At 40.8% G+C, this 27,098-nt stretch overlaps 1 protein-coding gene across 19 annotated transcripts in view; it reads left to right on the top strand.

The window, feature by feature from the left end:
- Window positions 1-1,911: 1,911 nt before the first annotated feature.
- LOC118415233 (calcium-dependent secretion activator 1-like) overlaps window positions 1,912-27,098 on the top strand; it is a 131,843-nt gene continuing 106,656 nt past the window's right edge. For 11 of the 19 annotated variants that reach the window (XM_035819645.1, XM_035819650.1, XM_035819646.1 and 8 more), the window contains exons 1-3: window positions 1,913-2,207; window positions 4,783-4,920; window positions 5,371-5,878. In XM_035819645.1, the coding sequence (XP_035675538.1) occupies window positions 2,035-2,207; window positions 4,783-4,920; window positions 5,371-5,878 (819 nt within the window). In that variant the 5' untranslated portion in view covers window positions 1,913-2,034. Of the gene's footprint in view, window positions 2,208-4,782; window positions 4,921-5,370; window positions 5,879-27,098 lie in introns of all 19 variants that reach the window. The other 8 variants (XM_035819652.1, XM_035819657.1, XM_035819658.1 and 5 more) reach the window with 2 other exon arrangements.

Below are 27,098 nucleotides of genomic sequence, written 5' to 3' on the forward strand. Positions count from 1 at the left end.
TCAACATGGCGCACGGCCGGGTGCCACATCACCAGGTAAATAGGTACAAACAGGTTCATTAGACTTTGGCACATCATATGATTCTTGTTTGCAGAGCCCCAATCAAGATTACGTCATCTAGGTTGTGGGCTGGAAAATCTTTCGAACTATTACGAGACCTGCCGGTACAACCTGAGATCTGGCTAGCCGGCTGCAGATTGCCTCATTGTGCTGCAAAATCTATTTAAAGTATCCAGTCTCATTAGCTTTTTTTCGGAGGTCTTCATTGCCTTTCAGTAGAAAAAGTGTGTTAGCATTCAGGTGGATAATAGTTGGCTATTCATTATTGAAACATTATTGAAGCATTTTATGCATAACGTTATACGCAAACGTGATTTTGTATGCATGTATTTAGAATGCTGAAGCGCAATTGTGGAGAAAGTTACGCATATTACTAAAAAATTTTAGTATATGGTTTTAGTATATAGCAGGTACAAATAGCTGTAGCAAACCTGCCGACTTTGACCCCTTATCATCAGGCTTGTGTTTGTCGTCCACGCGCGAGGTACGGGTACGTCAACTATTCTGGCGGGAAATACAAACCTTTGGATATATTTTGGGGAAGGGAGCCGGGCACCGACTGGTAATACATGTCTGTCTCACGGAAAAGAACGGAGAAACATATGATATTCATCATTGACAACCATGCAGTCTCGTCATTGCTACGTGAAAAATGTATAAAGTGGAGAAGATGAATCATTGTAGAGACTGCTAATGGTAAACTTTGTATGAAGACAGGTATTAATAAATGAAAATAGAAAATGGATGTAGTAAAGCTATAACGTTAAAAGTTATCAACGGCTGTTAAAGTTTAAAACCATGCAAATGCCAACCAACGGCCGAGAAAATGGGAATGTGAAAATCCACAGGGATGCTTATGGTTTACTCAACTCACGAAGGTCCGCCATCTACATGTAATATTGTTAGAAGCGACACGATGCGAGGAGTGGAAGACTGCAAACATCGATATCTCATTTCTCTATTACCAGTGCAATACTGTAAATGCAAATGACCGTTATACGTATATCATGAACTGTGGCAAACACCTGCCATATTTCATAATCCATTGAAGATTGAAGGATAATATGAAAACCTGTATCTGTTTAACGTTACTTGTTTTATCTGACGTATTATCACATAAACAATCTCATAATTTGGACACAATATAAAAATATACATTTAAATACAAAAAAAATTATTTTTACCCTCGTCTTCTTCTTTTTCTTTCTTGCGTCTCCAGAAGACATAATGTGTGGCCGAAAATAATACATTTGTTGTGTCAGTAAATAATGTTGTTGTGATTTGATTTGACTGGACTAATGAAATGTATTGAAAAGCCTTTTAAACAGTTAGAAGAATGCATTATTTTCACAAGTAATGAAAAGGAGACTTCGTTCTATTGCCGCGTAAAAGGGAGTCGCCTGGAAACCATGTTTGCGTTAAGTTAATAATTAAACGAAGTTAAATAGCCAAATGCGTTCGATACAAAATGTTTAGTAAGTCCTTACTTACATATAACAAGAGTATTCATCATCTCACTTCTATCATTCGTTTGGTAAAGGAAAACACAGGAAAACATATTTCATTTGATAATGGGATGATATTTGTTTGAATATGCTCGATATATATCTAGAGAATATGGCGTTATACATTTACAGGAAGAATATACTAAGTTAGTAGTCAAAAAAACAGTTGCAAAAAAAAAAAGGCAGTTTTGTGCGGTCATCTTAAATGATGTTTGAAAACCTTGAATAGTGTAATGAAAATGTTGATACTATTTCACTACATTTTTTTGCATATCATAACGAATCCCCCGCACGAATGGTACCGCCCTTATACCCCCGTGTTTACGTGGTTCCGCCCATCCCCCACTAGGCTTTGCGGACGAGGAAGTGCGCAGCGCGCATGTGCAGATTGGCCAAAAATCAATATTTCTAATTCATGTTTTTGCGGGCCAAATATCGGGCGGCGGAGGCCATATTTCGGTAGGCCAAGATGCTGGAGCCGAGCTCGAGCGAGGAGGAGTCAGAGCCCGAAGTTGTCGAGAACACCGAGGTCCTTTCCATCCCGGACGGGGGGAGCGGGTACGGGGGCAGCCAGCAGAGCGGCATCGGGAGCCGGCGCGATGTGTCCCCGGGCAGCGACAACTCTCTGGCCGCCGGATCCAGGTAGGAGCTGCCGGTTGGGCCCCACGGGCTCGGACACTCATACAAATCACGTCCCTGGCCTCTGCCGAGATTGCTCTGTGGCTGTCGTGATTTTAACCCCGAGTTTTGCGTGTCAAATGAAATGAATGGCGTCGTAAAGTGCCCTCTTTTCCACTAGCAGGTGGTATAGCGTTATATGTACACACTGTAACGTTACGTGTTTCCAACCCACGTATCATCAAAGATTCACGGATGTGCAAAATTCGTGTCAACCAAAAATCGTCTCGGATATATCAGAGATCACTCGCCCAGCGATAGCAGCTCAAATATGTCAAGGTTTAAATTCAATTTGGGAAAATTACTGCACTGTTTCCTGTCTAAAGGCAGGCCCGTGACAGGTGCTATTGTTGTGTAGTGAACCGTGTAATTATTCGCAGGGCTTAATTATAACGTTAACTTTCAGTGTGTCCCTGCATATGTGCCGTTTTTAACGGACGTATTTTTAATTCCACATTTCCTACAATATGCTACAAAACTGTCACGATCTGGAACGCCAGATTGAATCATTCAATGATGTGAATTACGATTGTGTGCAGGGTTGGGCCCAGAAAATGGGCGGAACGCGATCACTAGGTGTGCTTGACTGAAAGCACATTTAAATGGCCTCCATACGTCCAGGTGGCCCATAAATTATAGCGGCATTCCTCTGTTGTTATTGTGTTAGGGGACGAGCGAATGATTTTCTGTCCAATGTAAACATGGCAAGTACCGAGGGTACTGTTTATTTATATGAACTGCGCAGCTGACACGTACAGTTTTTTGAGGAGTGATAATGGTTTCCATTGTTGAAATTGTAGCCCCATCATTATATCATGATGTTGCACAACACAGGTTGGTTCATTGCAAGGATGGGGGGGGGGGGGGGGGTTTGGCAAATATTATCATTGCAAAGAAATTTTGTTTCTACATTGTGTTTTGGTTGTGTCTTTTAAAAATAACACTGGGCTTATTTTCACTGAATAGTTATTTTAATTGAATGGTTGAATGGTTTGTACCCATTGAGGTCAATGAAATAAATAATTTTGTTTCTGCATTGTGTTTTGCTTATGTCTTTTAAAAGATGCAGGGCATATTTTTACTGATGACAGTCTCGCCTTGTGGGGTGGAAGGTTACCATTAACAGTAAATATTATGGTTGTAATCACTCAAGTGGATCAAAAGGTCACGGGTTCGAATCCTTCATGCATTCATAAAGCCAGGAGGGCATGGATGTACCTTTGGCCTGTTTGTGAAGTGAAGCTATTGTACATATTGTACTCATTTGTTGGGTGTTTGCCAAACTGATAGAAAAAAAAAATATGGCAAATTATTTCTAGTTTTTCCCTAAGGAATAATCTTTTATCTTGTCTGCCAGTCCGTTTGTGTTTGTGTATGTTTCCATATTGTACATTCTGACAGAGGGAGCAATAAATTTTCTGAATCTTAGGGTTTGCATGGGATGGAGGGGGAGGGGGGGGGGTAGTTGTGTTTTGATGGCGGCAGACCCATTATTGTTTGGTAAAGTCTGCCATCGCTGACTGACATGAAATCTGTTTGTTCATCATTACCTAAAATTTTGACCTCTGACCTCCCGTAGAATGTTTTCTACTTGCAAGTTTCTGTATTTGTTTGCATAGTACTTTATCTTGCGTCTCTTTTAAATTATTGTGTATATACTATAATGCGTCTTATGCGAAATTGTATTGTTATGTAATGTTATTCGTAGACCTATCTAATTAGCTTGTGCTGCCTATAGGTCTGTGTAATATAATGTTGCATTTTGAATAGATGGATAAATCTCTGACTGTGTTGTTTCTCCTCATCCCAGCTCACGATCTGAGTCCATCCGCTCCTCCTCTCCCTCTCCCCCCCCCTCTCCTTCAATTGTCAGCAATTATCTTACCTTTAATGCCCAACTACCTCATTTCTCCAGCGTTACCAATAACGTCTTAACGTCTAACCACCTTTTGTCACCCCTGGGCAGCTCATGACCTGAGTCGATACAACCCTCTTCCCCCTCTCCTTAGATTGTCAGCGATTATCTTACCTTTAATGTCTAACCACCTTGTTTCTCCAACGTTACCTATAACGTCTAATGTTAACCACCTTCCGAAAATAATTTCATCAGGTTGGTAGATCATAGGACATAGGAATTTTCTTTTGCACAACCAACTTCTCGTCGCAAAAGCGCCACCTACATTGGCTACATACTAGTATATCGGCGAGAAGCAGAACTCTGCAGTTAGAAGCTCTGAGAAAGATGTCTGACAGACATGGAAACGTCAGCAAGTTAACCACCTTGTTTTCCCCCTGTACAGCTCACGATCTGAGTCGATCCGGGCCCCCTTTCCCTCAATTGTCAGTGATTATCTTACCTTAATGTCTAATGTCAGGATCTTACCTTGAAGATTAACGTCTAACGTCTAACCACCTTGTCTCTCCCCTGTACAGCTCCCGATCTGAGTCGATCCGGCCCTCCTCCCCCTCTCCTTCGGTTGTCAGCGATTATCTTACATATAACGTCTAACATTAACCACCTTGTTTTTCACCTGTGCAGCTCGCGATCCGAGTCGATCCGGCCCTCCTCCCCCTCTCCTTCGATTGTCAGTGAGAAGGAGAAGGAAGACCTTGAGAAGCTGCGGGAAGAAGAGGAAGAGAGGAAGAGGAGGTTGCAGCTCTACGTCTTCGTCTTAAGGTGCATCGCTTTATTGATAATGATAATAGTGTATTGCAAAGTCTTGCCCGAGAGCTAATGGTTAAGGTAACATGAATGGATAAACAAATAGTGTAGAACAGTATGGAATATGTCTACTCTAGCTTGAAAGCTTGCTCTAAACTGTAGCTTGTTCCACAAATTGATTGCATGGTAGGGTTCGCTTTTTTGGGGTTTAGATAGTTCCAAACTGGACAACCTTGTCGAATATTTATGGATTAAATGGACAGGAACAATTGAGCTTTAAACATAGAAATCTTTATTGACGCAACAACAGTACAGCGACTTTCGTAAGGTCTATAACAACTACTTAAGATGTTTGGGGCTCCAACAAAAATAGATTGACTTTAAATTTTCGTATGGTCTGTAACCAAAATGTTTTGGGGCTCATGACTGACAAGAATACTAAAAAAATATGTTCAACACGTCCAGGTGCATCGCGTACCCGTTCAACGCCAAGCAGCCGACGGACATGGCGCGGCGCCAGGCCAAGGTCACGAAGCAGCAACTCCAGACCATCAAGGAGCGCTTCGGCTCCTTCATCAGCGGGGACACGCAGATCGTGGCCGACGAGGCGTTCTGCAACGCCGTGCAGAGCTACTACGAGGTCTTCCTGAAGAGCGACCGCGTGACGCGAATGGTGGCTTCGGGCGGGTGCTCGTCCCACGATTTCAGGGAAGTGTTCAAGAACAATATTGAGAAGAGGGTGAGGGGCTTGCCTGAGATCGATGGGCTGAGCAAGGAGACGGTTTTAAGCTCGTGGATGGCGAAGTTCGATGCGATTTACCGCGGGGAGGAGGACCCTCGGAAGCAGCCGACGCGGATGGCAGCGGCGGCTGCCTCTGAGCTGATCCTCAGTAAGGAACAGCTGTACGAGATGTTTCAGCAGATCCTGGGCGTCAAGAAGTTCGAGCATCAGCTGCTCTACAACGCCTGCCAGGTACGTGAGTCTTAGTTAACTTTTGGAATCCATGAAATTAAAGTGCTTCTCACAACTAGTTTGCTGCTGTAATCACCATATATTTCTTTAGCTCTGAAGAGTCACGTGACCGGGGGGTTGGAGGTCACTCTCCCTCAGGTCTTACTTTGTATTTCACAAAATTGTACAATTGGCCTGGGGTCATCTGTGAATACAGTTAGGTATTGCTTCCTCAGATTTTTATGTCATTGAATGAAGAGGCAATGTGGCTAACCATTGCATTACTTCCACAGATATTTCGGTGACCGCCTGTCACCTTCTGACTGGTTCACATTGTGTTTCAGCTATAGTTGTCACTGCTTACATATTATATTGTTAGTTACGTACACAAATATAGAGTCAGGCTAGCCTGTTTGTAGTCAAATCGATGTTGTCTTTTTGTGGTCATGATGAATATATGAATGAGAATCAGCTGCATTACAATGCCTGCGAGGTACGTGAGTCTTAGATAACTTTTTATTTCACTGTGAGAATTGTACAATTGGCCTGGGGTCATCGGTGATTAGTTTCATTAGGTTCTGCTTCATGAGTTACTGAATGATAAAACGTTACTCTACTTACACTAATCATTGCTTCATTTCCACCAGCATTTCACTGATTGTCTGTCCCCTTCTGACTCTGGTTCACTGTAGCTATAGGTGTCACTGCATACAGCTGTAGTCCCAAACCTAAGATATTTACATAACGTTATATATCCACAGTGATATTTTATGTGGTATTTGCAATGCAGTCCCAAGTGTAAAATGTCTGGTCTGGGTTGAGTTAAAGTCAGGCTAGCCCCTTGTAGCGCTTATTGTTGCCTTTTTATGGTTATGATGAATGTAAGAATGAGAATAAGCTGCTCAACAATGCTTGCCCGATATTTAGGCTATAGTTCATATACCATAGAATTATGCATGTATGTTTTTGTTATAGTACTGTATTATTAGATTGAATCTTGTAATGAGGGTGCCCTGCAGAATTATAATAATTATATTAGTTAGAAGTTCCCTATCCCAGCCTCATTTGTATGTAGCTGCCATCCTATAATATGTAACTATAGTGTTCCAGTGATAAACTATCGTGCAGATGACCTTGTCTATGTTTGACCTTGGCTCTAACTGTTGTATCTGGTCACATGACGGTAACCTTGTGTGTGTGTCCTTGTATCGGTCGGTTCTAAACAGGGGAACAGGTTTGCTGGTCCGATATCTGTGTATTAAATCTCAGTACCATGGAGGGTTCAGTTGGGGGTGATGTACAGGGAACATGTCGTCGTCATGGAGACGCCATGGTTACTTGTCAGGTGCTGCTGTAGCCATGGGAGGCTAGATGGTGGGCTATACCATTCTAGAGGACATTATGGGGGTGCAATCATACTATCAAAATTTTGCCTTTTCAGTTTCTTCATTGGAAATTTTTGTCAGTCCAGTGTTATTGATTAGTAAATTTGTTTACTATACAAATATTTTGTTCTAATCTTATTTCCTAGTCTGACTCATGTGTTTGATGTGTTTTCATTCTGTAATCTACATTATGTATTATGATGTCAGAATTCCATCTCTCTCTGTGTCAGGCAAATGCAGAACTGATCACATGAATATTGAACGGCATAGCCATTATTCATAATTATAACAAGCGCTGACCACATGGGGCGGGCTATCCTCTACCAGGCTCCACAGATTGCTGGTCAAATAGTAGAAATTGGACAAAGTGAGTTATTTATTGCGCAACAATTGCATTGGCGACATTGACAATGTAAGGTAATGTATAGATAACAAAAGTTACAGTCTAGTACTACATAATTATATACATCATATTACAACAATTTCAGTTACTACAATACTACGTAGTGGACTAACAAGTGGAAAAATGATAGAGTCAATAGTAGTATAATATTAGTATACTGTGGGTCGCATACTGACTCGTATGGCCGGCCGACTCCCCTAGCATACTCCATTGTTTGTCCAATTTCTACTATTTGGCAAGCGATCTGTGGAGCCAGGTAGAGGCTAGGGGCGGGCCACTTTTCGTAAAAAATATGCAGACTTTACCTCATCGATTAATTTTTTCATGTTGGCATAATGTTTTACTATTTGTTGGAATTAACCAGAAGATGAAATTGGTTTGGCCTTATTTTAACAAGGTTGTCGTCAGGAGACTTTTTAATCTAGATAATAACAACTCTGGTACTTGCATTGACGTCAGCAGGCTCGAAGATGAACGCTATTCGTTACCAGCTTCCGCTGCAATCATGTAAAAGCCAGTGCTAAGCCCACACCCGTATATTTTCTTGGATCTAGAAAGATCGTCGTGAAAACAGGAAGCTGGAAAGAAGAAAACTTAAATCCGTCTATTTTCACTCCTTGAAGTTGAATCTATGCGTACGAATAAGGTGACTGTTACAGTTAGTATGTAGGAGTGATCTGTCAAGTGTCACCACTTTTTGGTGGTCCCCAAAAATATATAATATATTAAACCATAATATATAAAATATTCAGATGTAATATGTAATCTGTAACACTGTTTGAACCTCTTATCAGTTCAGTTCAGTTCATCCTCTTCTGTTACCTGCAATTAGCCCTAATTAATAATAAACTAATTAATATGTAATATAAATATGTTATATATGATATGTACTAATATGTAATAGGCAATAATATGTAATACATAATATATAATATTTCCCTGAAGTAAAGGCAAGAGCTGGCGTTATGACACCTTACGCTGATGCGTCCACAGGAATGTCCACACAGAACAGATTGTATGGTCCCTTTGAAAGTTTAAAAGGTGGTCTTATTGTATTTGGGCAGTCTTTCCCCTCTGACACAAGTCTATCTTCCGGACCAGTCTTCTATAAATCCGAGAACCAACAAATTGACCTGGTATGGCCTAGAGTGGAGTAAAGGCTAGAGCTGGCGTTGTGACACCTCACGCTGACCTGTCCACAGGAATCTGCGTCATCGCTGCCTGGGTTATGTAACCTCACACTCGGCGAGAAAGCCACAATTTCCTGCCCTTTGTTGCTTCCAAATCCTGCAGAGATCAGAATTCACAGTGCCTCTGATATACGATGCTTTTTGCTCTTTTTGCTCTTTTTGCTTGTCAATGGCTACCAGCCAGACTATAGGTCTGCCTCGGTTCTGTTCCTCTCTTATTAAGGCCTATTACGTCAAATTACCAAACCAAGGCCCGGCCAGGCAGCTTTTGGGAACAAAAAGTATGATATCAAAGACGCCAAACTGCACAAGACGTAAAGAATAGTAGTGGGTATTATTTTGTGTATATTTTTACGTATGCATTAACAAATTTTCTATTTTTCGTTTCCACAAACAGCCCGTCCGGGCCCCGGTTTGGAAATGTGACGTTACATGTACATGTACTTTTATGGGGCAGTATACTAGTAGGATATACCCTTTAACATACCATAAACAGTACATGTACTCATGTCAGCACCCCTGGGACTTGATGCTTTTTCCTCTTTTTAGTACTAGCTGACTGCCTGGCAATTTACAAAATCTTCAATTTCACACAGTACAAGGCTTATAGTTATCTGCATCATTTATTCCTGAATTCCCAGCTAACAAAGAACTGCCCTGGTTGTGCCCAGAGACATGCTTCATAGGCAACCTCAAGTAAGCGATATTAGCCTGACTCAGGGCGGTAGAACTTGGAATTTTCAAGGTCAATAACATGAAGCAACTCTATTCAATTTCATCGCGATGTTCAAGGAGCAAAAATTTCATGTCTCTGTGCTGTGAAAACTCCTGATAATGGTTGCTGGCTAGATCAATGGCTAATTTTGGGGGGTTCCAATATTTAGGGAATATTTGTGTGGCTTGTTTTTGCACCGTTTTTTAACTGCTCAAAGTATGCAATGATATACATTTTGTAGATGTGGGAATATAGTGCAGTAAATGTCAATGTTGTACCGATTGCGTCATCCAGAATATTTCCACATGTAACACTCTTGTATTGCTTACCTCAGCCTAACTACCTATTGCTTATGTTGCCTTTAATGTGGTTTGTGGATCGATACACCTGGGACAGGTGTACATTTGTACACCTGAGGGCTGCACTAAACATCATGTAGATCTCAGTTCACACAAAATAAGGTTGATGAAAGTTGTGTTAAAATTTGTTTTAATTTTTTTTTGCATAAAGGTACATGTCCCACATCCAACAAATAGTGTATGAAAATGTAAAGAAAAAATAACACACTTAAATATTGTTCCTACTTTATTTTGTATATCCCCTGATATTGCTACAATAAAAAGTCATAATCCATACGCCTATAACTAAATTATTGCGATCCCTGGACTGGACAAATCAATACATTAACTTAAAAGGTGGTTTTTCACATTTAGTGAAATGCCACCTAGTGTTACAGTATGTCAAAGGAAAGATCACAAAAAGAAAAGCAGCAAATTTTGAAAATAAACCCAGTGAGAATGAGCCAGTTCCTTACATTTTACAACAAGACCATAGGCATAGCAAGTCCAAGGCATTAATAGATACCAAAAAATGAAAGTTGTGATGCAGTACCAGGGTCACATACCAGGGGGCCCAAAATTTACCTTGACCTACATATGTACATGTATGTCTTCCTAACATTTGCCAACATACCAACTATCATTGTAATCCATCAAGTCAAGAGGTACTTGATTTATGCTGACTACAAAAATCCGGAAATACAAACAGACACGCACAAACACAAACAGACACACACATACACACAAACACAGACACACAAACACACATACACAGACACACACACACACACACAGACACACACAGACACAGGCACACACACAGAAACACACACACAGACACACACAGACACACACACACACACACACACACACACAGACACACACAAACAAACAGACACACCCAACACAATATCTCCATTTTTCGTGGAGATGAAGAATCTACTCAGAGATCAGTGCGTTTCCGCTTTATTATAGATTGGTTCCACATGAAAGCTCTCGTGATGTTGTTATCTCTCGTTCTGTCACTCTAATCATCTTCTCTAATTAACGAGGCTCGTTCTGGACTGTGAGGCAGTCGGTGATGGATGGATGCTCGTTAGGAAATGTCCTCGTCAGAATGTAGAGATGGAAAACGAGTCTCCGGCCTGATGATGAGGACATGAATTTTTTACTGAGGTGTCCTGAGTTATGTGGGTTATTGAAGAGTTCCAGAGATGTGTGTCAAGTAGGGATGGAAGTTAGGGATGGAACTATAGACTGTATAGAGTGTGTGGTTTGCATCTGTGTGTATCATGGGACAGGTTTGATTTCAGCTTCTTACTAAATGATAGACAGGTGCCAATCAAACTTATTAACCCCCAAAGGTCCTGAATAAAGGGACTCTTTTTACACAACCCCAACTTTATTTTCACCAATGTTTGGGTGACACAAAAAGTCCCTTCCAGCATAACCAGGTCGATATGTTGTGTAATTAATAGAGAACATAAGATTGTAAAGAAAAATATTCAATTCTAACGCTAGTTCACCTTTATCCATTGGGTAACCTATATCCGTTGCTTTTAAAAACAGGGTATTTGGGGATATCACGTTGGCGGACGTTAGTCTCAAATTGCAATATTTTCAGAATATTGTAGTTTAAAACTACCACCCTTCGACTTGATGTGCCTACATACCCTGTTTTTAAAAAGCAACGGATATAGGTTACCCAACGGATAAAGGCGAACTAACGATATAGGGTTATTATGTGTTTGTCCCAGAAAAAGGTTGAGAGCTAAACTTTGTTAATATTACATATTATTAAGAACATTGTTGTCAGTGTTTCTGGTTGGTTAATTCTGTTACATTTTTCTAAAATGATTGACTGATTGTTTGGCTTTCAATCAAATAATGATGATAATTACTGTAAAAAATCAATACATCCAAACTAATATCTGGAGGCTGAAATTCCTTAACATAAATATGCTTGCATAATTTTTGTTTTTACTAAAATCATTAAATTATCGACTTCTGTGAATCAAACAATAAGGCATGAAAAACCAATGTACCAATTTGAAGCAATTTCCTGTATGTCCACAAGAACCTGTGTGAAAATCAACTCGCACCGGGCGGTTCGAACCGGTCCGAGGGCAGTCCACCTCGTCCGCCTTCGTGAAAGGCGTCCGCCCCGCGAGGCTGCCCGTCCGCGCGCCGGGCGGTGAACCGTCATTAAGTGGTTCAGCACGTTCGGCAGTTCAGGACCGCCGGACGCTTCGGGCGCCGTAAAACACTTAGAAAAAAATTGCCGCCGCGTGACCAAATTTTGTCTAAGTCCCTAAATTGTCGGAAGCCGTGCGACAGCGCCCCCTTCCGTTCACTAAACGCAGCGACCAGAAGAGCGCTAAAGTCCGCAAGTGAGACTATTAGACATTGTTAGAGGCATACATTACGTCCAGTATTACGGGGCAACAGCCAGAGCGGGCGAACACTAATAGTAATAACGTTGTACTATCGCCTGAACAATACTATGAAAATAAAAGAGATATTTTTCTACCCTCAAATCTACAACTTTTCTTCTATATTAATATTTTGGCCGCGACTAATGAATGGGTGACGTATTTTCTTGTACATATTCGTTCATTAATATAGTCACCACGCACGGCTATCTGGAGAGTAGCAAAACCAACTGATGGGTCTTCTAGTAAAGTTTACATACACTTATAAAATGCTGTTCATTTTCCAATTTCCAGCTTACAGTGTTGAGTTACCCTTTGAAAAATCTGCTCCGCTACTCAGTGCAGTTTTTTTCTGCCTGTGCAGCGTTGCTCGGGCGATCCCAGTTCCAGGCCGCACCAGCTGAAATAAACAGCGGGTTGATTGACATCCCGCCTGTGCGGCGCACGTGAGCGGCGCCTTGGTTGTCTTTCCAACCACACATTGGCTGTTGCCATGGTGCCATGCTGGCGGCAGCCGTCTGATGTGTACAGTGTGGGACAATCTATTTACTGGCTAGCCAATCGCTACGATTTATACAAAATGAGCCGGATACGTCGATTTTCACTGCAAATAATGAGCCACATGATTGGTTGCAAGAAACTGCAACTGAAATCCTATTCCCCACTATGATGCCCCACTATGATGCCCTCTATATACTGTATATCAAGTTTCTTGGAAATTCAGCTGAGTATGGCGAGCCAAAACACGTTGTTCAACCACGTTCTTGAGCCCCCTGGTCGTCAATAAGAAGTTCTAAACATACGCAGAAATGTGACAAACGGAGAAATTTTACGATAAATTCAAGTGATTCAGACAATGCCAAAATTGTCGCAGTTACATTGCGTGACTTTTTGTGACATAATTCAAGTTGTAGGCCCTGTCCGAGTTTTGTGGACGGGAAAATACGTCTGGGAGAACTGCGACAAATGCCTGTTTATGGTCCCGCCCGGGGCGGTCTAAAGAAGTCGGCTTGCTCTGACTTGCAGGAAAATATCGCAGTTTGGATTGTCCATCACCTCCATGCGGCGTTGAGTGCGCGGATCACACCTACATGTTTACCCTCTCGACGCACCAGTCTTTCTATCGTATCTCTTACACTATCCAATGCCGTGCATGCAGCATATAAAATCTTTATTGACACGACAAAAGTAAAGCGACTTTCGTAAGGTCTATATTATAAACAAAACAGACATATGAATATCTTTAGGTATGAATAAGTCATTGTTACGAAATCTGTTCTCATGAAGAATGAACATGTTTTTTAGTCCTGTTTGTCTCTTTTTTCTCTAGCGATAAATGAGAAAAAAGTCTTAAACACGTAACAGCAGATACGAATAGTCACGCAGTGGCATGGTGAATTACAATTCAGCACTCCGTATTTCGTTTCTAAAACACACGAACGCTGTATTCTCCGCTCTGCTGCCGTGTTTGATTTGCTAACTACATTGCCCACGCCTATAGAATCGTTGTCTTCCAAGCGCAGTGTATCAAAGTACTATAAGAAGAATAAACGACAATACTATTGTAGGTCACCCTAGCACAAGTCTAAGATCACCGGTGCACCACACACCTCGGGATTGATCATGCTCGCACGGCGTTAAAACGGGCGGAGAAAAGTTACAGATATCTAGACCACCATTGCTCTCTGTAGAACTAATCTTTCTACCCTATGATTAAATAATTGTCTCTGGCGCTTTACAAATAGGACGACATTGTCATTGAGTAGCGCTACGTTTCCACTGACTGTCAATTGGTACCAAGCGGCGATTCTGTCCAAATGTGCATTGATACGGGAGATGATGTTTAAAACGTATTTAACATCTTTAATGCCTTTCATGACGTCCGGCATTACCTAGTCTTGTGGACAATACCTAACATGATTTGTGAAGTGCAATCTTTGAAATGTTTCTCACTTTCCAAAATTTCCACCAACGTTTGGAGTCGAAGCGCAGGCTGTGGCCGGAAAGGAACTTTTTTTGCGAGCAGTACCAGTTGGACCACCTGTTGGACGACCTGACTACCGGTAACTTTGCAGCGAGACTTCAATCGACTCTCTGAAAACGTGTTGAGTTTGACCAGTAATATTCCCCTTGAAATTATATGAAGAAAGTCAGACTAAAACAAGTACAGTGCTGTGTCACGCTGGAGTACGGTACCCAAAACAGTGCACGGGTAACGGTTAGCCGAACATCTAACGCCTCTATTTTACATAAATAATAAATGCTAAGATACCGCACTCTTAATCTTATATTGTTGTTAGAAGGGTTCACTACTTTATCATTTTGACCTGTACTTAGCTTGAAGAGCACAAACGTACAGTAAAGGTCGAAAATATGTTAGTCGAAGCGACGACTGGATCAAGAAAGATCAAGAAATGCATGGCTGCATCCAGCACGTCTATAATACAGAAGGAGAGACTATGCACTACCCGTGCGTCGCAAACTGATATACTGGGGTGGGGATGGTGACGCACAATCTGGGGGTCGATAGCATGTTCATGGGAAATTTGGACACTTCATCCTTCGTAATATGATAGGGCAGGGAAAGGTCCTGGATCGGGCCAGGGACAGGCGGATCTCAGGACACGCCACAGTGCCTCCCGAACCGTTCTGAACGTTCGGACCGGCTATCAGGATTATTGTCAGCAGGGTGTCAAGTTTGAAAGATACTCCTGTCTGCCCCTGGGGATAACATGTGATTAAATAACTGCATTGCGCGTGCGTCGCGGTCATTTCAAATTGAAAATTCACCAGTAAACAGTTTCCTGATGTCCTGTGGTATTTTTCCGCTTTTTAGTCTTATACTAAGGCTAAATGTACATACTATCATGGATAAGTTGGAAGAGGTGTCGCGTGAGGGGTTTGTACGTTGTCGTTTCGGGTCAGGATGCATCAAAATGCCATGGAGAGATGGAAAAGGACTAGCAACACAACCTATTGTGTGGAATTAACTTCTGGTGCCGTTCCAACCGACCTGCCGAAGATTCCGTGGAATACAAACAGACTGGAATACAAACATCCCTTCTTGTTCAAGACTGAACTGGTAAGAAACTGTTTTACATCGTTTAGCAGTGTTACCCAGTGTGTTGGATGTGAAAGAATCAATAGCACAGTCTCCTGGCTAACCTTAGAATCCATGTATTTTTACCGCACTTACTGGGACTCCTGGAGGGCTGTATTATGCACATGTTTAGCGCCCATTTTCGTGAAAACACAGTGGTACGACGTAATTTTCACTTTTTGCATCAAGGAGGAAGTCATGTTACCACGCACCGTTGCATATTATATCAATAACGATGTAATTATGATCGTCTTACAATCCGCATACACCACTGATCGGAGGTCATTTTTAATCCATGACGAAGGTAACGAAGTTGTTTCCTCAATGTCCCGGGTTTGATAAAACCTCCCTAGTTGGGTCAACGTTCTTGGTCGGACATGTCGGAGCCAGGCGGATCTCTGGACACGCCACAGTAAATCCCAAACCGTCTGAACCGTTCGGACGGGCTGTCCTGATTATTGTCAGCAGGGAGTCAAGCTTTAGAAACTCGCCTATCAGTCCCTGGGGATAAAACCTGTGAAATTCCAACGAAGTTGTTTTCTTATCTGTGCTTCAGTGGCGTATCTTCATGTACCATCGATGTTGTGTAACAATTAGACTAAATGCACAGACAGAACAAAGACTAAATTGTGGACTAAGCGTAGTTTTAACTAGGTCAGGTGTCCATGTCCATGCTTCGTATAGAGTAGAGAGAGAGAGAGTAAAGTACAACTACAACTGAAAAATATTAATATCAACGTTCCATAGAATTTTTTCTACTCACCATGGCATGACTTCCTCCTTCCTCCCAAGGACGTTGTATCCATGTCCTCACGAGCGGAATTTCCCCGACAACAATCCCCGTTTAATATAGTGTCAACTCTTCAAAAAACGTTTATTCCCTTGTGCCGTAAGTCAAGATTTCGCCTGCTATTTACACAGTCTACCTTTGACGAGCGCTAGCATGAAAATCTATCAAAGTTTACGATGTGAAAGTTGGAACGTCTACGTAGGTTAACAATGTCTTTCGATCTCTATTCATTCAATCAACATTGTATAATAACACTCGTGGTACTTCTGAAGCCTTCGGAATATCGTTGATTTTACAAAGGTTAATGAAATCACATGCACAATAACTATACACTAGAGACAAGCAGATTTTACATCCTATTTGCTTCGCTGAATAATCTAGTAGATTCTAGACTTCTAGTACGGCCTAAGCTCAAAGGTGCGGCCGGACGTTGGTGATTTTGCCACCCCTCCAGAAATTGGAGACCCCTTGTAGTGTGACATGTTGATTCCCGCCCTACGAATCGGTCTTACATTATGGTAGGCGGCTGTCCCCGGAGACCAGTTCTGCTGGGATTAGGAAGGAAAGCTTTACGGAAACACCGGCCAATCTTGTCAAAAGTCGCTTGTGCGCAAAAGTAAATTTACTGACGAAAGATTCCGATAATAATTGTACAGACGCTTTATAATACGGACAGCATGACACCCAGCGGAGATGGTTGCTAATTATGCTTTTGTCGGTCGCTACGCAATGATGGACAGCGGCACGCCTCCGTACTAAAGTTGTGCGCGGTGTGGGTGTGGCCTAGCCACTGGCTCGCAAATTGATATCTGGATCGTATATATTTTCCCGTCTTTGCTCGTGAAGAAAAAGTGAAGAAAAAGGCAAGAAACACAAAGGAAACGAGTATAATGACGACATCATTCTTAGTGGTATTCCTTTCAATGGAAACTGTGCCAAAAATTTAATAACACGTGGAGAGTAAAATAAACAACAAACAACGAGTTCAAAGACTACGTGTGCACGTGTCGGGCGGCTTTCTCAGAGGACCGGGAGGCTTCAATTGGGAGAGTTCAATTCACGTATGGGGGCCAGCACCTTTATCGAAACTAGTCTTATTTTAGACAAATAGATTCAGCTTTTGTGGCACTAGATTTACAGATGTGCATTACCATTTAATACTTAGATACCACTTTGTTTCACCAATTAAATACAATGAACTTCAACACACACCAACAAAATGTTCGGCTTCTTCATAGGATCGCCTTCTTGTTTACGTTAAATGAAATGGGGTCAATGAACCCTCGCCGCCGCTGGGTGCATAACGTGCCTAGCGTTGGTATGAATATATTAGGACATTCAATGGTGTTTACAAATGAATCTTCTCGATTATAAACTTGACTGTATGTCATATATTTGATAGTGTATCCACCACATGTTTGGTAACCACACTTCAGTCGGACTGAAGACATCAGAAACCCAACTAACGTTTAGGAGCAACATGGTTTGTGCGGGCGATCAAATGCTTCCTGGGACTCCGCACGCACCAACGTCAATGTGAGTTACATTGGTTGTCTTGCGGCTGGTGCCATTCTGTAACGTCAAGCCCTCCGTCATAATGATACTGTGTATTATGTCTATAGGAGCGCTGGCGGCAGAGGGATGAATTGCATTCAAATTCTTTCTATTTTGTAACGGCAGTCCGGCGGTTCAGACCGTCCGTACTATTTGGGCAGCAATTTCCACCTCACAACAGCTCGATTTTACGCATTTCACGGATGTTTGGGAGGTACAGTTTCCATGTAAATTGGTGGTTCGCGGTAGTCCGCAGACGTCCGAACCGGCGCCCCGCGGTGCTCTGCACGCCCCCAGACGGTTCGGATCGCTTTGTTGCTATGGGAACCGCCAGTTCGGCCGTCCGGCCCGGGCGGAGCCGTACCAGTTCGAAACGTTCGAACGGCCCGTTCCAGGCCGCCGCCCGAAAGCGTTCGAACCATGCCGTCCGGGACCAGTCCCGGACGTAGTCCGGACTAGTCCAAGCGGCCAATCTGGACCCTTTTTGGCAGTCCGAGCCGTTCTGCGAACGGTCGAGCGTCCGTCCGGTCCGACCAACCCGTCCGACCCCAGGACTATTGCATGGTTCGAACTGACCGTTCATGCCCGTTCGGACTAGTCCCGGACGGGCAAATTTTCACACAGGAAGCTTAGAAATCTGAAATTCCTTTACATAAATTTCTCATATCAATGTTTCCAATTGGATGATTCTGTAAATGTTTTACTGAAATGATGGACTGCTGTCAATCAATTCATAAACTGTGCAAAAGCAATTCATCCAAACTAATATCTGTTTAACCTAAGAAAGGCTGGAATTCCTAAATAAGGGCACTTGTGTCATTTTTGGCAGTTTTTACTAAATGGTTGCCTTCTAGATATGCAAAATAAATAGAAAAATAGACCATGAGAATCAAGTTCACCAGCTATTTCCTGTTTGCTCTTAGAGTTAACATCGACTATCATAATTACACCATAAATAAATAGGTGCCATTATACCGCCACCTCAAAAAAACATTAGTATAGGGTCTTCCCAAGATTGTCTTGAGCACTGAATGTCAAATATCTTAAATATAATACAATTCAGATATTTAGGTGTTAAAGACAATACTGAGAAGGCCTCTATATATAACAACGTGTTTTGAGGTGGCGGTATAATGGCACTTGGTGGAATTATGAGAATGTATGTTAGGTTCAGATCTGAAATTCCTTCACATAAAACTGTTTGCCTCAGCTCTCCCAGGGGACAATTTTGTCACTGGCAGCTGATAGCGGATTCCGTTCATGCGGCCTGCCACCGAAAGGTCACCCCTTCGTTTCCTGTCAGGGGTTTCCTAAAGGCCAATTATCGGCCTTACCACGTACATGTTATAAAATGTCTATCCGGGGATTGAAATGCTTTTTTCTCGATACCTGCATAGTGCTAAAATTTGACCTACAAGTTAAAAAATTTTCTCTGCCTATACTGCAACCTTCATAGCTTGATGAAACTAATACTATACAATACTATATTTAGATTTATATTTAGAAATAGATTTTGAATTATTAATCATTGCAATGTTAACTTGATATTCAAGACATATGATTAATTTTCTTCACTGTGAAGCATACATAATTTATACCATTGTTTTGCTTTGTTTGCAATTATTGGTAGCTGCAGAGCTTTTATACTTGCAATAAAATTACTATTATTATATTATATTATCAGCAAATATTGTAGTTTGTAACTGGAAACAATCTAACTTTGAGGCTTATGATCAAATTCTTCTAAAAAATCTAGGCTATAGGCATTGTCTTCAAACTGTGTACTACTTATACGACACCTAATCCAGAATTAATCCAATAGCTAATAATGTTACATAGCTTATCAAATATAAGGACATTATCATAAGAATTTTATTTGCAAGTTTGCGCCCAAGGGCTAATTGCAAGTACATGGTATAAACATAGTAGATATACAAGTGACAATGGACAGTTATGATATAATTATGATATACTTATAATTCACCATATTGAGCCTGAATTTCTTTTGCAGCCTGCATCATTGCAACTAGCTAAATGTATCACCTGTTATCAATGTTTTTGCAAGTCGCTGGTTGCAACTGGGTATTTTCAGCCCAGATACCTTGCCAGTAGATTGGCATTTCCAAAGGACAGAGTTGAAGCCTTGATAATCAAGTTTGTGGAGAAGATGTGAAGATTTGCTGTGGTCTATGGTCAAAAATCTTCTTGAATGAATTGTTATAAGATAAGGTTACGCCAAGGTATAATTAGATCCTGATTCAGTTGATAGATTAATGCTTGTCTAAAGTTGGAATTCTATCAACATGAATTAAACCCGATACATTTAGTACCCAAATGCAGTTCTAGGGAGTATATATATAGTCTAATTGATAAAGCTTTGCTCTACTCTTAGCCCTCTGTTTCAATGACACTGTTTAGTTGAAATTTATTAAGAATACCTTAAACCACCCTACCCCAAAATCTGAGTGGCGCAAAAACCAATTGCAAAGAAATGTTACAGTAGTTTTATTTTGTCAGTACGGGACATTGTTCTGGAAATTGTAATTTGTACTTCCATGGATTCAAAATTAGCATTGCCCATCTCCTACTGTGGGCATTTTGAAAGATGACCTGCAAAGAATCCCTTATTATAAAGAGGTGACAAATTAAAAGGTTGTGGCCTCTATAACGGCCATGGGTCAGATGTATGGTCAACCTATATTCAAACACCAGACTATCACTCACTTGCCATAGGTCAGATGTAATGGCTAGCCAACATTCCAACAGGACTGGAGTCAATTAACCTATAGCTATCAACACTTGTCTTGCGCTATGCCTCTTGCATACATGTATACAAGTTCACCCAGTGAGTCTTATCATACTGACCTGGAGTGACCTGACTGACTGATGGTGAAATGTACATGGGGGTCTGGATGCCTTTTTCGTATACTACGATTATCTTCTGTCCAGGGCTGTCTCCAAGGTCTGTCCCTGATCACACCTTGTAATTACAGAAAAAGGCTCCAGACCCCCTAATTCTAACAGATCTGGATTTAGTTCCGTGTCTAACTTAATAGCCAGACCCAGTGTGTTAAACAGAGCTGGAATGTTATCAATGTGCAGATATTTACACTATACAGCCACTGGGGGGTGTTTTGTTGGACGTCAGGATTCACACATGGTTTGTTTTCTGTGGAAATGTTTGGTTCTCTCACCAAGAGGAAACAAACAGCAGACATGTGGCTGTTGAGGTCACATGGTGTAATGGTAACTATACTCTTCTTCATCTGACATTTGTCCTTTGCAAAGACACTTTACAGAGCTCTCCTCACTTCGCTCAGGTGAAAATGAGCGGACGTCCCTTGGATAGGACGTTGTATGGTCCGTGATTAAGAACAGCCACTCCTCGAGCACGTTAAAGAACCCACCACACTTATTGAGGGGCCCTTCCCGGTGTGAGTGGCTCAATCAAATCTGTCTGGATATGTACAAACCTCGCCATAGCGTGTTTTGCCATGAGGTAGTTTACTTGGTGTGCAGTACAAACAAACAAGCAAACAAACAAACAAACAAACATTTCAAACTTGAAAAGGTTATAAGTAAGTCATGATGAGAGTAAGTCCTGCTTAATTTTATGGATAATGTGTTAGAGGCTGTATGCATGGTGTATGTCCAACTGTTATAGTTGACATTCATTGGACAAGAAAAATAAAACAGACCCCCAAATTATGGAGTTTTGCTATCATGATTGTATGCAGTTGTCAGGTATTCAAATTTATTATATGTGATAATATCCAGAACTCGTTGAAGATTTGAAATTTCTAGTCTGTCTTCCAAAAATTAAGTCTTTCTACTTTGCCTTAGCTTCTTGTCACTGTGATTTTTTTAAAATGTGGTCCCCTAAGCTTTTGTTGTAATCTTTGTTCTTATACAGTAAAGTGTTTTGTATAGCCTGCATTAAAACAACGAATTGGCTTGGTCTATTGGCCTATTAGCCTGAGTGGCTTGGAAAAATTTTTGATTTACCTTGGCTGCTTGTCACTTGAGATTTTCTAATGAAATACCTTTTTCTTGTAATCTCTCTTCCAGGTAATATATTTTTGTACAACCTGTATTAAGGCCACGCCAATTTTATTTGTTAGTTCACGGATTTTCAGAAATAAAAAAAGAATATGCTTACTGGAAAAACATCATGAAAACAAAGCCCAAGAACCAGATGTATACCTTGGTTAACTCAGGTTAATGGAGTGGACATGGTCACATTCAAGTTTTCCTCCCTGTCCATTGCATTCATGATGTTTGCTTGCTAATATCTTTGCTTAAAAATATCTGCAAACCAACAAATCAAACTAGTGAGGCCTAAACCAACAGATTAGTTTTGTCTGGCCCACGTCTGAGCGTTCCGTGGCCTGGAAAAGATTTTTAGGTTTACCTTAATATAGCTGCTTATCTCTGAGATTTTTTAATGAAATACCTTTTTTTTTGTAATCTCTCCTCCCAGTAGTATATTTTTGTCCAGCTTGCATTAAACCAACAAATCAGTTTTGTCTGGCCCACGCCTGAGTGTTCTGTGGCCTGGAAAAGATTTTGGGGTGCTCTGCTCATCCTCCGTGACAGATGGACGCACTAGAAACACTAACAGGAAAGTAACGGGTACTTAATTTGGTAATCAGATTACTGACGATGGTCTTATAATTACTGTCTTCAAGAAAGTCCAGAAGCTTGGCAGCACACTTATGAAAGCTCACAATAGGAAATCTTTACACTGTAGAAATGATTAGTTGTGCATGATCTTTTGATGATCAGTAAGGTCAATATCACCTTAAACTTCTTGAAAGTGAATTTGCTGCTTTTTTTTTACTTTGAATTGTTGAAAATAAAGATAAACATATATTTTGCATATTCATACATCATATATTTGGATATGAATTGATTCCAAAATTCTCTTATTTTATAACTAATACATGTAACCTTAAGTCTCACTTTTGTACTATGGTGCATTACAGTCTCTAGTGGCCAAATGTAGCAAAAGTCATCCAAATTTTCAGCAGTTGTTTGAAACCCTGACTTTCTACTGTGGCCTTTGCATGAACTGATGAAGTATTTATTTATATTCCTCTGTTTTGTGTTACACATGTCCTGGTGTGTGTGAGGTCATGCTTTGTTGTTAGTTCTTTGTGCAATAATGTAAATAAGCTTCCAAACATTTGCTCAGATGTGTATCCTGAATTTTTGTGGTACCATAACATCAAGGGGCCTTTGTGGAGTCTATTCATACTGATGTGCTGAACTTTAAATACTACTCAAAACATGGATAAAGGTCAAAGCATTTCTTTGGGATTTTAACCCCAAATATCTTGTTTAAAGGGCTGAGCAAAAATGAATTGAATCTGTGGGTAGAATGATTGAAATTTGTTTGTCTCGGCAAGTAATATAGGCATGAGTATCGTAGGAGGGTCTTTGATAATTCCATGGTGCAGAGTTTTACAGAAATTTAAGTTAAAATGGTACAATCAAAGGTATTCTGAGGGGCAAAGGACTCTGACCACAAGTGACCTTGTGGCATCCCTGGTCAATCAGAATTTCATGCTTGTCAGATAATCTGCTCCCCAGTGTAAGGGCATCTAGTGTGTTCAATTTTTTTTTTTTTTAGAACAGCATGTCCAAAAGACGTCTGGACACATGCCTGGGTAAAAGACAGTGCTTAATCTTTTGTTTTTATGGTGATCTAATTTCTTATAGTGCAGTTATTCATTTGTTTAGTCGAAGAATGACGAACAAAAAAATCTAATTGGTGCAGCCAAATTGGTGACCAGTGCTGAAGGCACAAAGAGAACATTCAGGTTTTCCCATTTCTTCCTCAATTATCATTCCACAAAATGTCGATAAAGGGACCAACGGCTGACCATTCTGTATTGTTGCCCTCCTGAAGCTTGCCTATTGTGCTGCTAGCTTAAGTGCCCTCCTGGTAGGCAATCGTTATGGCAGACTATTAAAGCTTAGGCCACACTAAGTTCGTGTGTTGCTTTTGGGATTTGTAAATTAAAAAAAAAAAAAATCTTAAGAACAGGGCTAGAGTGGAAAGTCCTGACCTAATACATGGTCCTTGGTATGCCAAGTTTCAGGGGGAGAATGTTGTCAGATTCAAGAGTGTTTCTCAAAGCCTTGTGTTTTCATGATTCCGCCAATCAATCAATCAACCAGTCAATTGATCAATCAATCAATCAATCACGTTGTTAAAGATTAGCATCCAGGTAATAAGATACGCCAAATTGCAATTACTCAAGCAACTGGATACGATTTTGGAAATGGTCAGACATTTCAGATAACGCTTCGCTATCTTTCGTCAGTGTCATTAAAACAATCAATCCTTCAATCAATCAATGAAAGAATCAATCAATTGAACAATCAACTGATCAGTCAATTGATTGACTAATTGATAGATGAATCAGTAGCTAATCAATCATCCATGGGCAACAAGAGCTGATGTATATCTACAATAATGTCCAGGATACTCCAGGTCTCTTGCTAAAGTTTATTTAAGTTCATTTTCTAAAGATGAAATCAAAGTTTATTGCAAATTCTTACCCATGGGCTAATTGCAGGTAACATGAGAGATTCAAACAGTGTTGAATCTGGAAGAACAAGCTCTTCAAGTTCACCTTTATTGAACTTGAAGAACATCCCACAACCAAGTAAATACATAAGTGTGGCCCAGGCCGTTACAGTCAAAGCCATTGCTGGGAGACTGACTGATACACTGATTGATAGATGAATAAACAACAAATTTATCATCTGTGGTCACCTGACACATAGAGGCTTTAGTCTTAGATATCCACAAGTATGTCCAGGATACTCCCGGTCCCAATTTTTATTGAAGAGTATCCCATAACCAAGGAAATACATAAGTGTGGCCCAGGCCGTAACAGTCAAAGCCATTGCTGCAGACTGACAGATGACAGGCTACCCGACCACCTCTGTTCACAGCAAATTGATTATTGATTTTGGTTTGTGGGTCTCCGAGGGTTGCGATCGGTTTCGTTTTGAGTGTCCCGAGGATCGAGATAGGATCGGAGAACGCGGGAGGGACGTGCTTTGTGTCAAGGGTTCTCCAGATGTTTCTGTAAGATTCGATTGTGGCCTTGGAGCTTATCTTTTCCTTCTGAGATGTAATCATCTTTAGTTACCGACTGTGTGCCATTGGAAGATCAATGTTGCATAGAAAAGCAAACAACTGCCCCAAAACTTTGCATGGACAATAGGACTTTATTGTCTGACCTTATTTTAACCACTGTGACAGCTACTGACAAAGTGGTTTAGCAGATTACTAAGTACATCAGAAGAAAAAAGACATTGAAAGAAATATTTACTAGCTTTTAGCAAAGTAAGCATAAAGGCCGTAAGTGTATGCAGGATTTTTATGATCACAGTAACCATTTTTCTGACAGATTTTGCTTGACAGTCATCATCATTACATGTATCTGTGAGTAAAAAGTGGTTTGAATTTTCAATCTTTTATTGTACAGCACCAAATAAGAGTCAGAGTTCTTCCACTTCCCAGAAAGTGATATCTCCTGTCCCATTCATCAGTGGTCAGCATTGGGCGTAGGGTCTCCTGAAGGGGTCACAGTCACCTGGGCGTTTCCACAAAAGTATGGTTCATCAGTCAGTAACATGTAGGATGCATCCTGGATTTCCCCCTCCCCAAATTAAAGAACTGGAGAAGAAACCCTTCAGAGTTTCGCAGTGAACCACAATTATCTTATCATCCAATAGACTCCCAGACACTGTCTGCTAATTTTGCAAATAAATTAGATACAGTGTTTAGCAATCATGTTTTCCACTCAAGTGTCCTCAAAGTTTTCCGTTTTGCTTTACTTTAAACTTCAAGTTGGTTGAACTAGAAGTAGAACTAGAGAAGAAACAATATGTTCCCCTTCAGATTTAAATGCAATTATCTTATCAAATAACAGACACCCAGACACCGTCTGCTAATAGTTTTGCAAAGAAATTAGATACGATGTTTAGCAAGGAAATGTCCCAATCAATTTTCCTCAAATTTTTCAGTTTTACTCTACTTTGAAAGGTGGTTGTTCAGAAGAAAAGAAACATGTTTGAGTGAGATCCAATTATCCTATCAAATGACTTTAAGATGCTTTCTTCTAATGGTTTTGCAAAGAAATTAGATACGGTGTTCAGCAATCATGTTTCCCACTCAAGTTTCCTAAAAGTGATCATCACCAGAATATCGATAAACCTCTTAGTTAAGACCAGAGGATCTCCATGCTGTAATTGTGTCTGTAATGAATGTTTTCTCCTCTCCGTTCATCCTTTAATTGTTTCTCCTCGATGTTTCGGGGATTAAAGGATTAATTTTCCCAGAGCTGTGAGTGAACGTTCCCGTCTGGCGATCTACAAACGGCCAACTGCAGTCTGATTAAGTCTTTGTTTTATCGTTAATCTATAGCAATTGGAGGCTGTACACCAGCAATCAGAACTTCCTAACAACACGGCGCTGTGAAAGGCAGATATGGCAGGGGAAAATTAATGCTGGGTTTCTTATTTTGGTCCTTGAGAAATGCATAGTGTCAATGGATTCTTTTGTCTCTTTTTTGACCCAAGAATTTTCTGAATAAAGCCTCAAAGTCTCATAGGATTAGTGATCCAAGAAATGCAATGTAACAAAGAAAGCCGAGTTACAGTAGGACATTCACTTTGGCTTCTGAACAAAGCTTGGAGTGAACTACAATATGACGCTGTAGAATGCTGTCACTTTAAATATGCCTGCACTGTACTACACCAACACCTAAGGGCTGCCTTACACTAGCCAGGCTTTAACTGGCATGACGTCTGGTATTTTCAACATCATTGTTTGTTACGCAGATAGGTATTTTTCATTACAACAAAAATGAGGACAATATTTTTTAAACAAGCCTTCAAAGTTTTTAATACTCATTGATATCAGTATCCTGAGGGGCAAAATTACTGTTAGAGAGGTCACAGACCTAGTGGCATCCCTGGTCAATCAGAATTTCATGCTTGTCAGAGAATCTGCTCCCCAGTGTAAGGGCGTCTAGTGCGTCCAATTTCTTTTTATTTCAAGAAAAGTATGTCCAAATGATGCCATGATGCATGCCTGCATGGTTAAAAGCTTGGGTAACCCAAAACACAACATTTTTCCTTTGCCTAACAACTGGGCAGAGTGAAAGGGAGATAAGAGTGGTGCAGGGGAATACAAACCAGGCTGTTGGGAGGAGATAATTCCACTGTGTGGAGGGAATAGGAAATGAGGATTGTAGGTCTGGCCCAGGGCAGGAAATATATGTAGGTTACAATGCATCAAGATACAAATGGA

Source organism: Branchiostoma floridae, chromosome 5 (genome assembly GCF_000003815.2).
Source record: "Branchiostoma floridae strain S238N-H82 chromosome 5, Bfl_VNyyK, whole genome shotgun sequence".
Lineage (NCBI taxonomy): Eukaryota > Metazoa > Chordata > Leptocardii > Amphioxiformes > Branchiostomatidae > Branchiostoma > Branchiostoma floridae.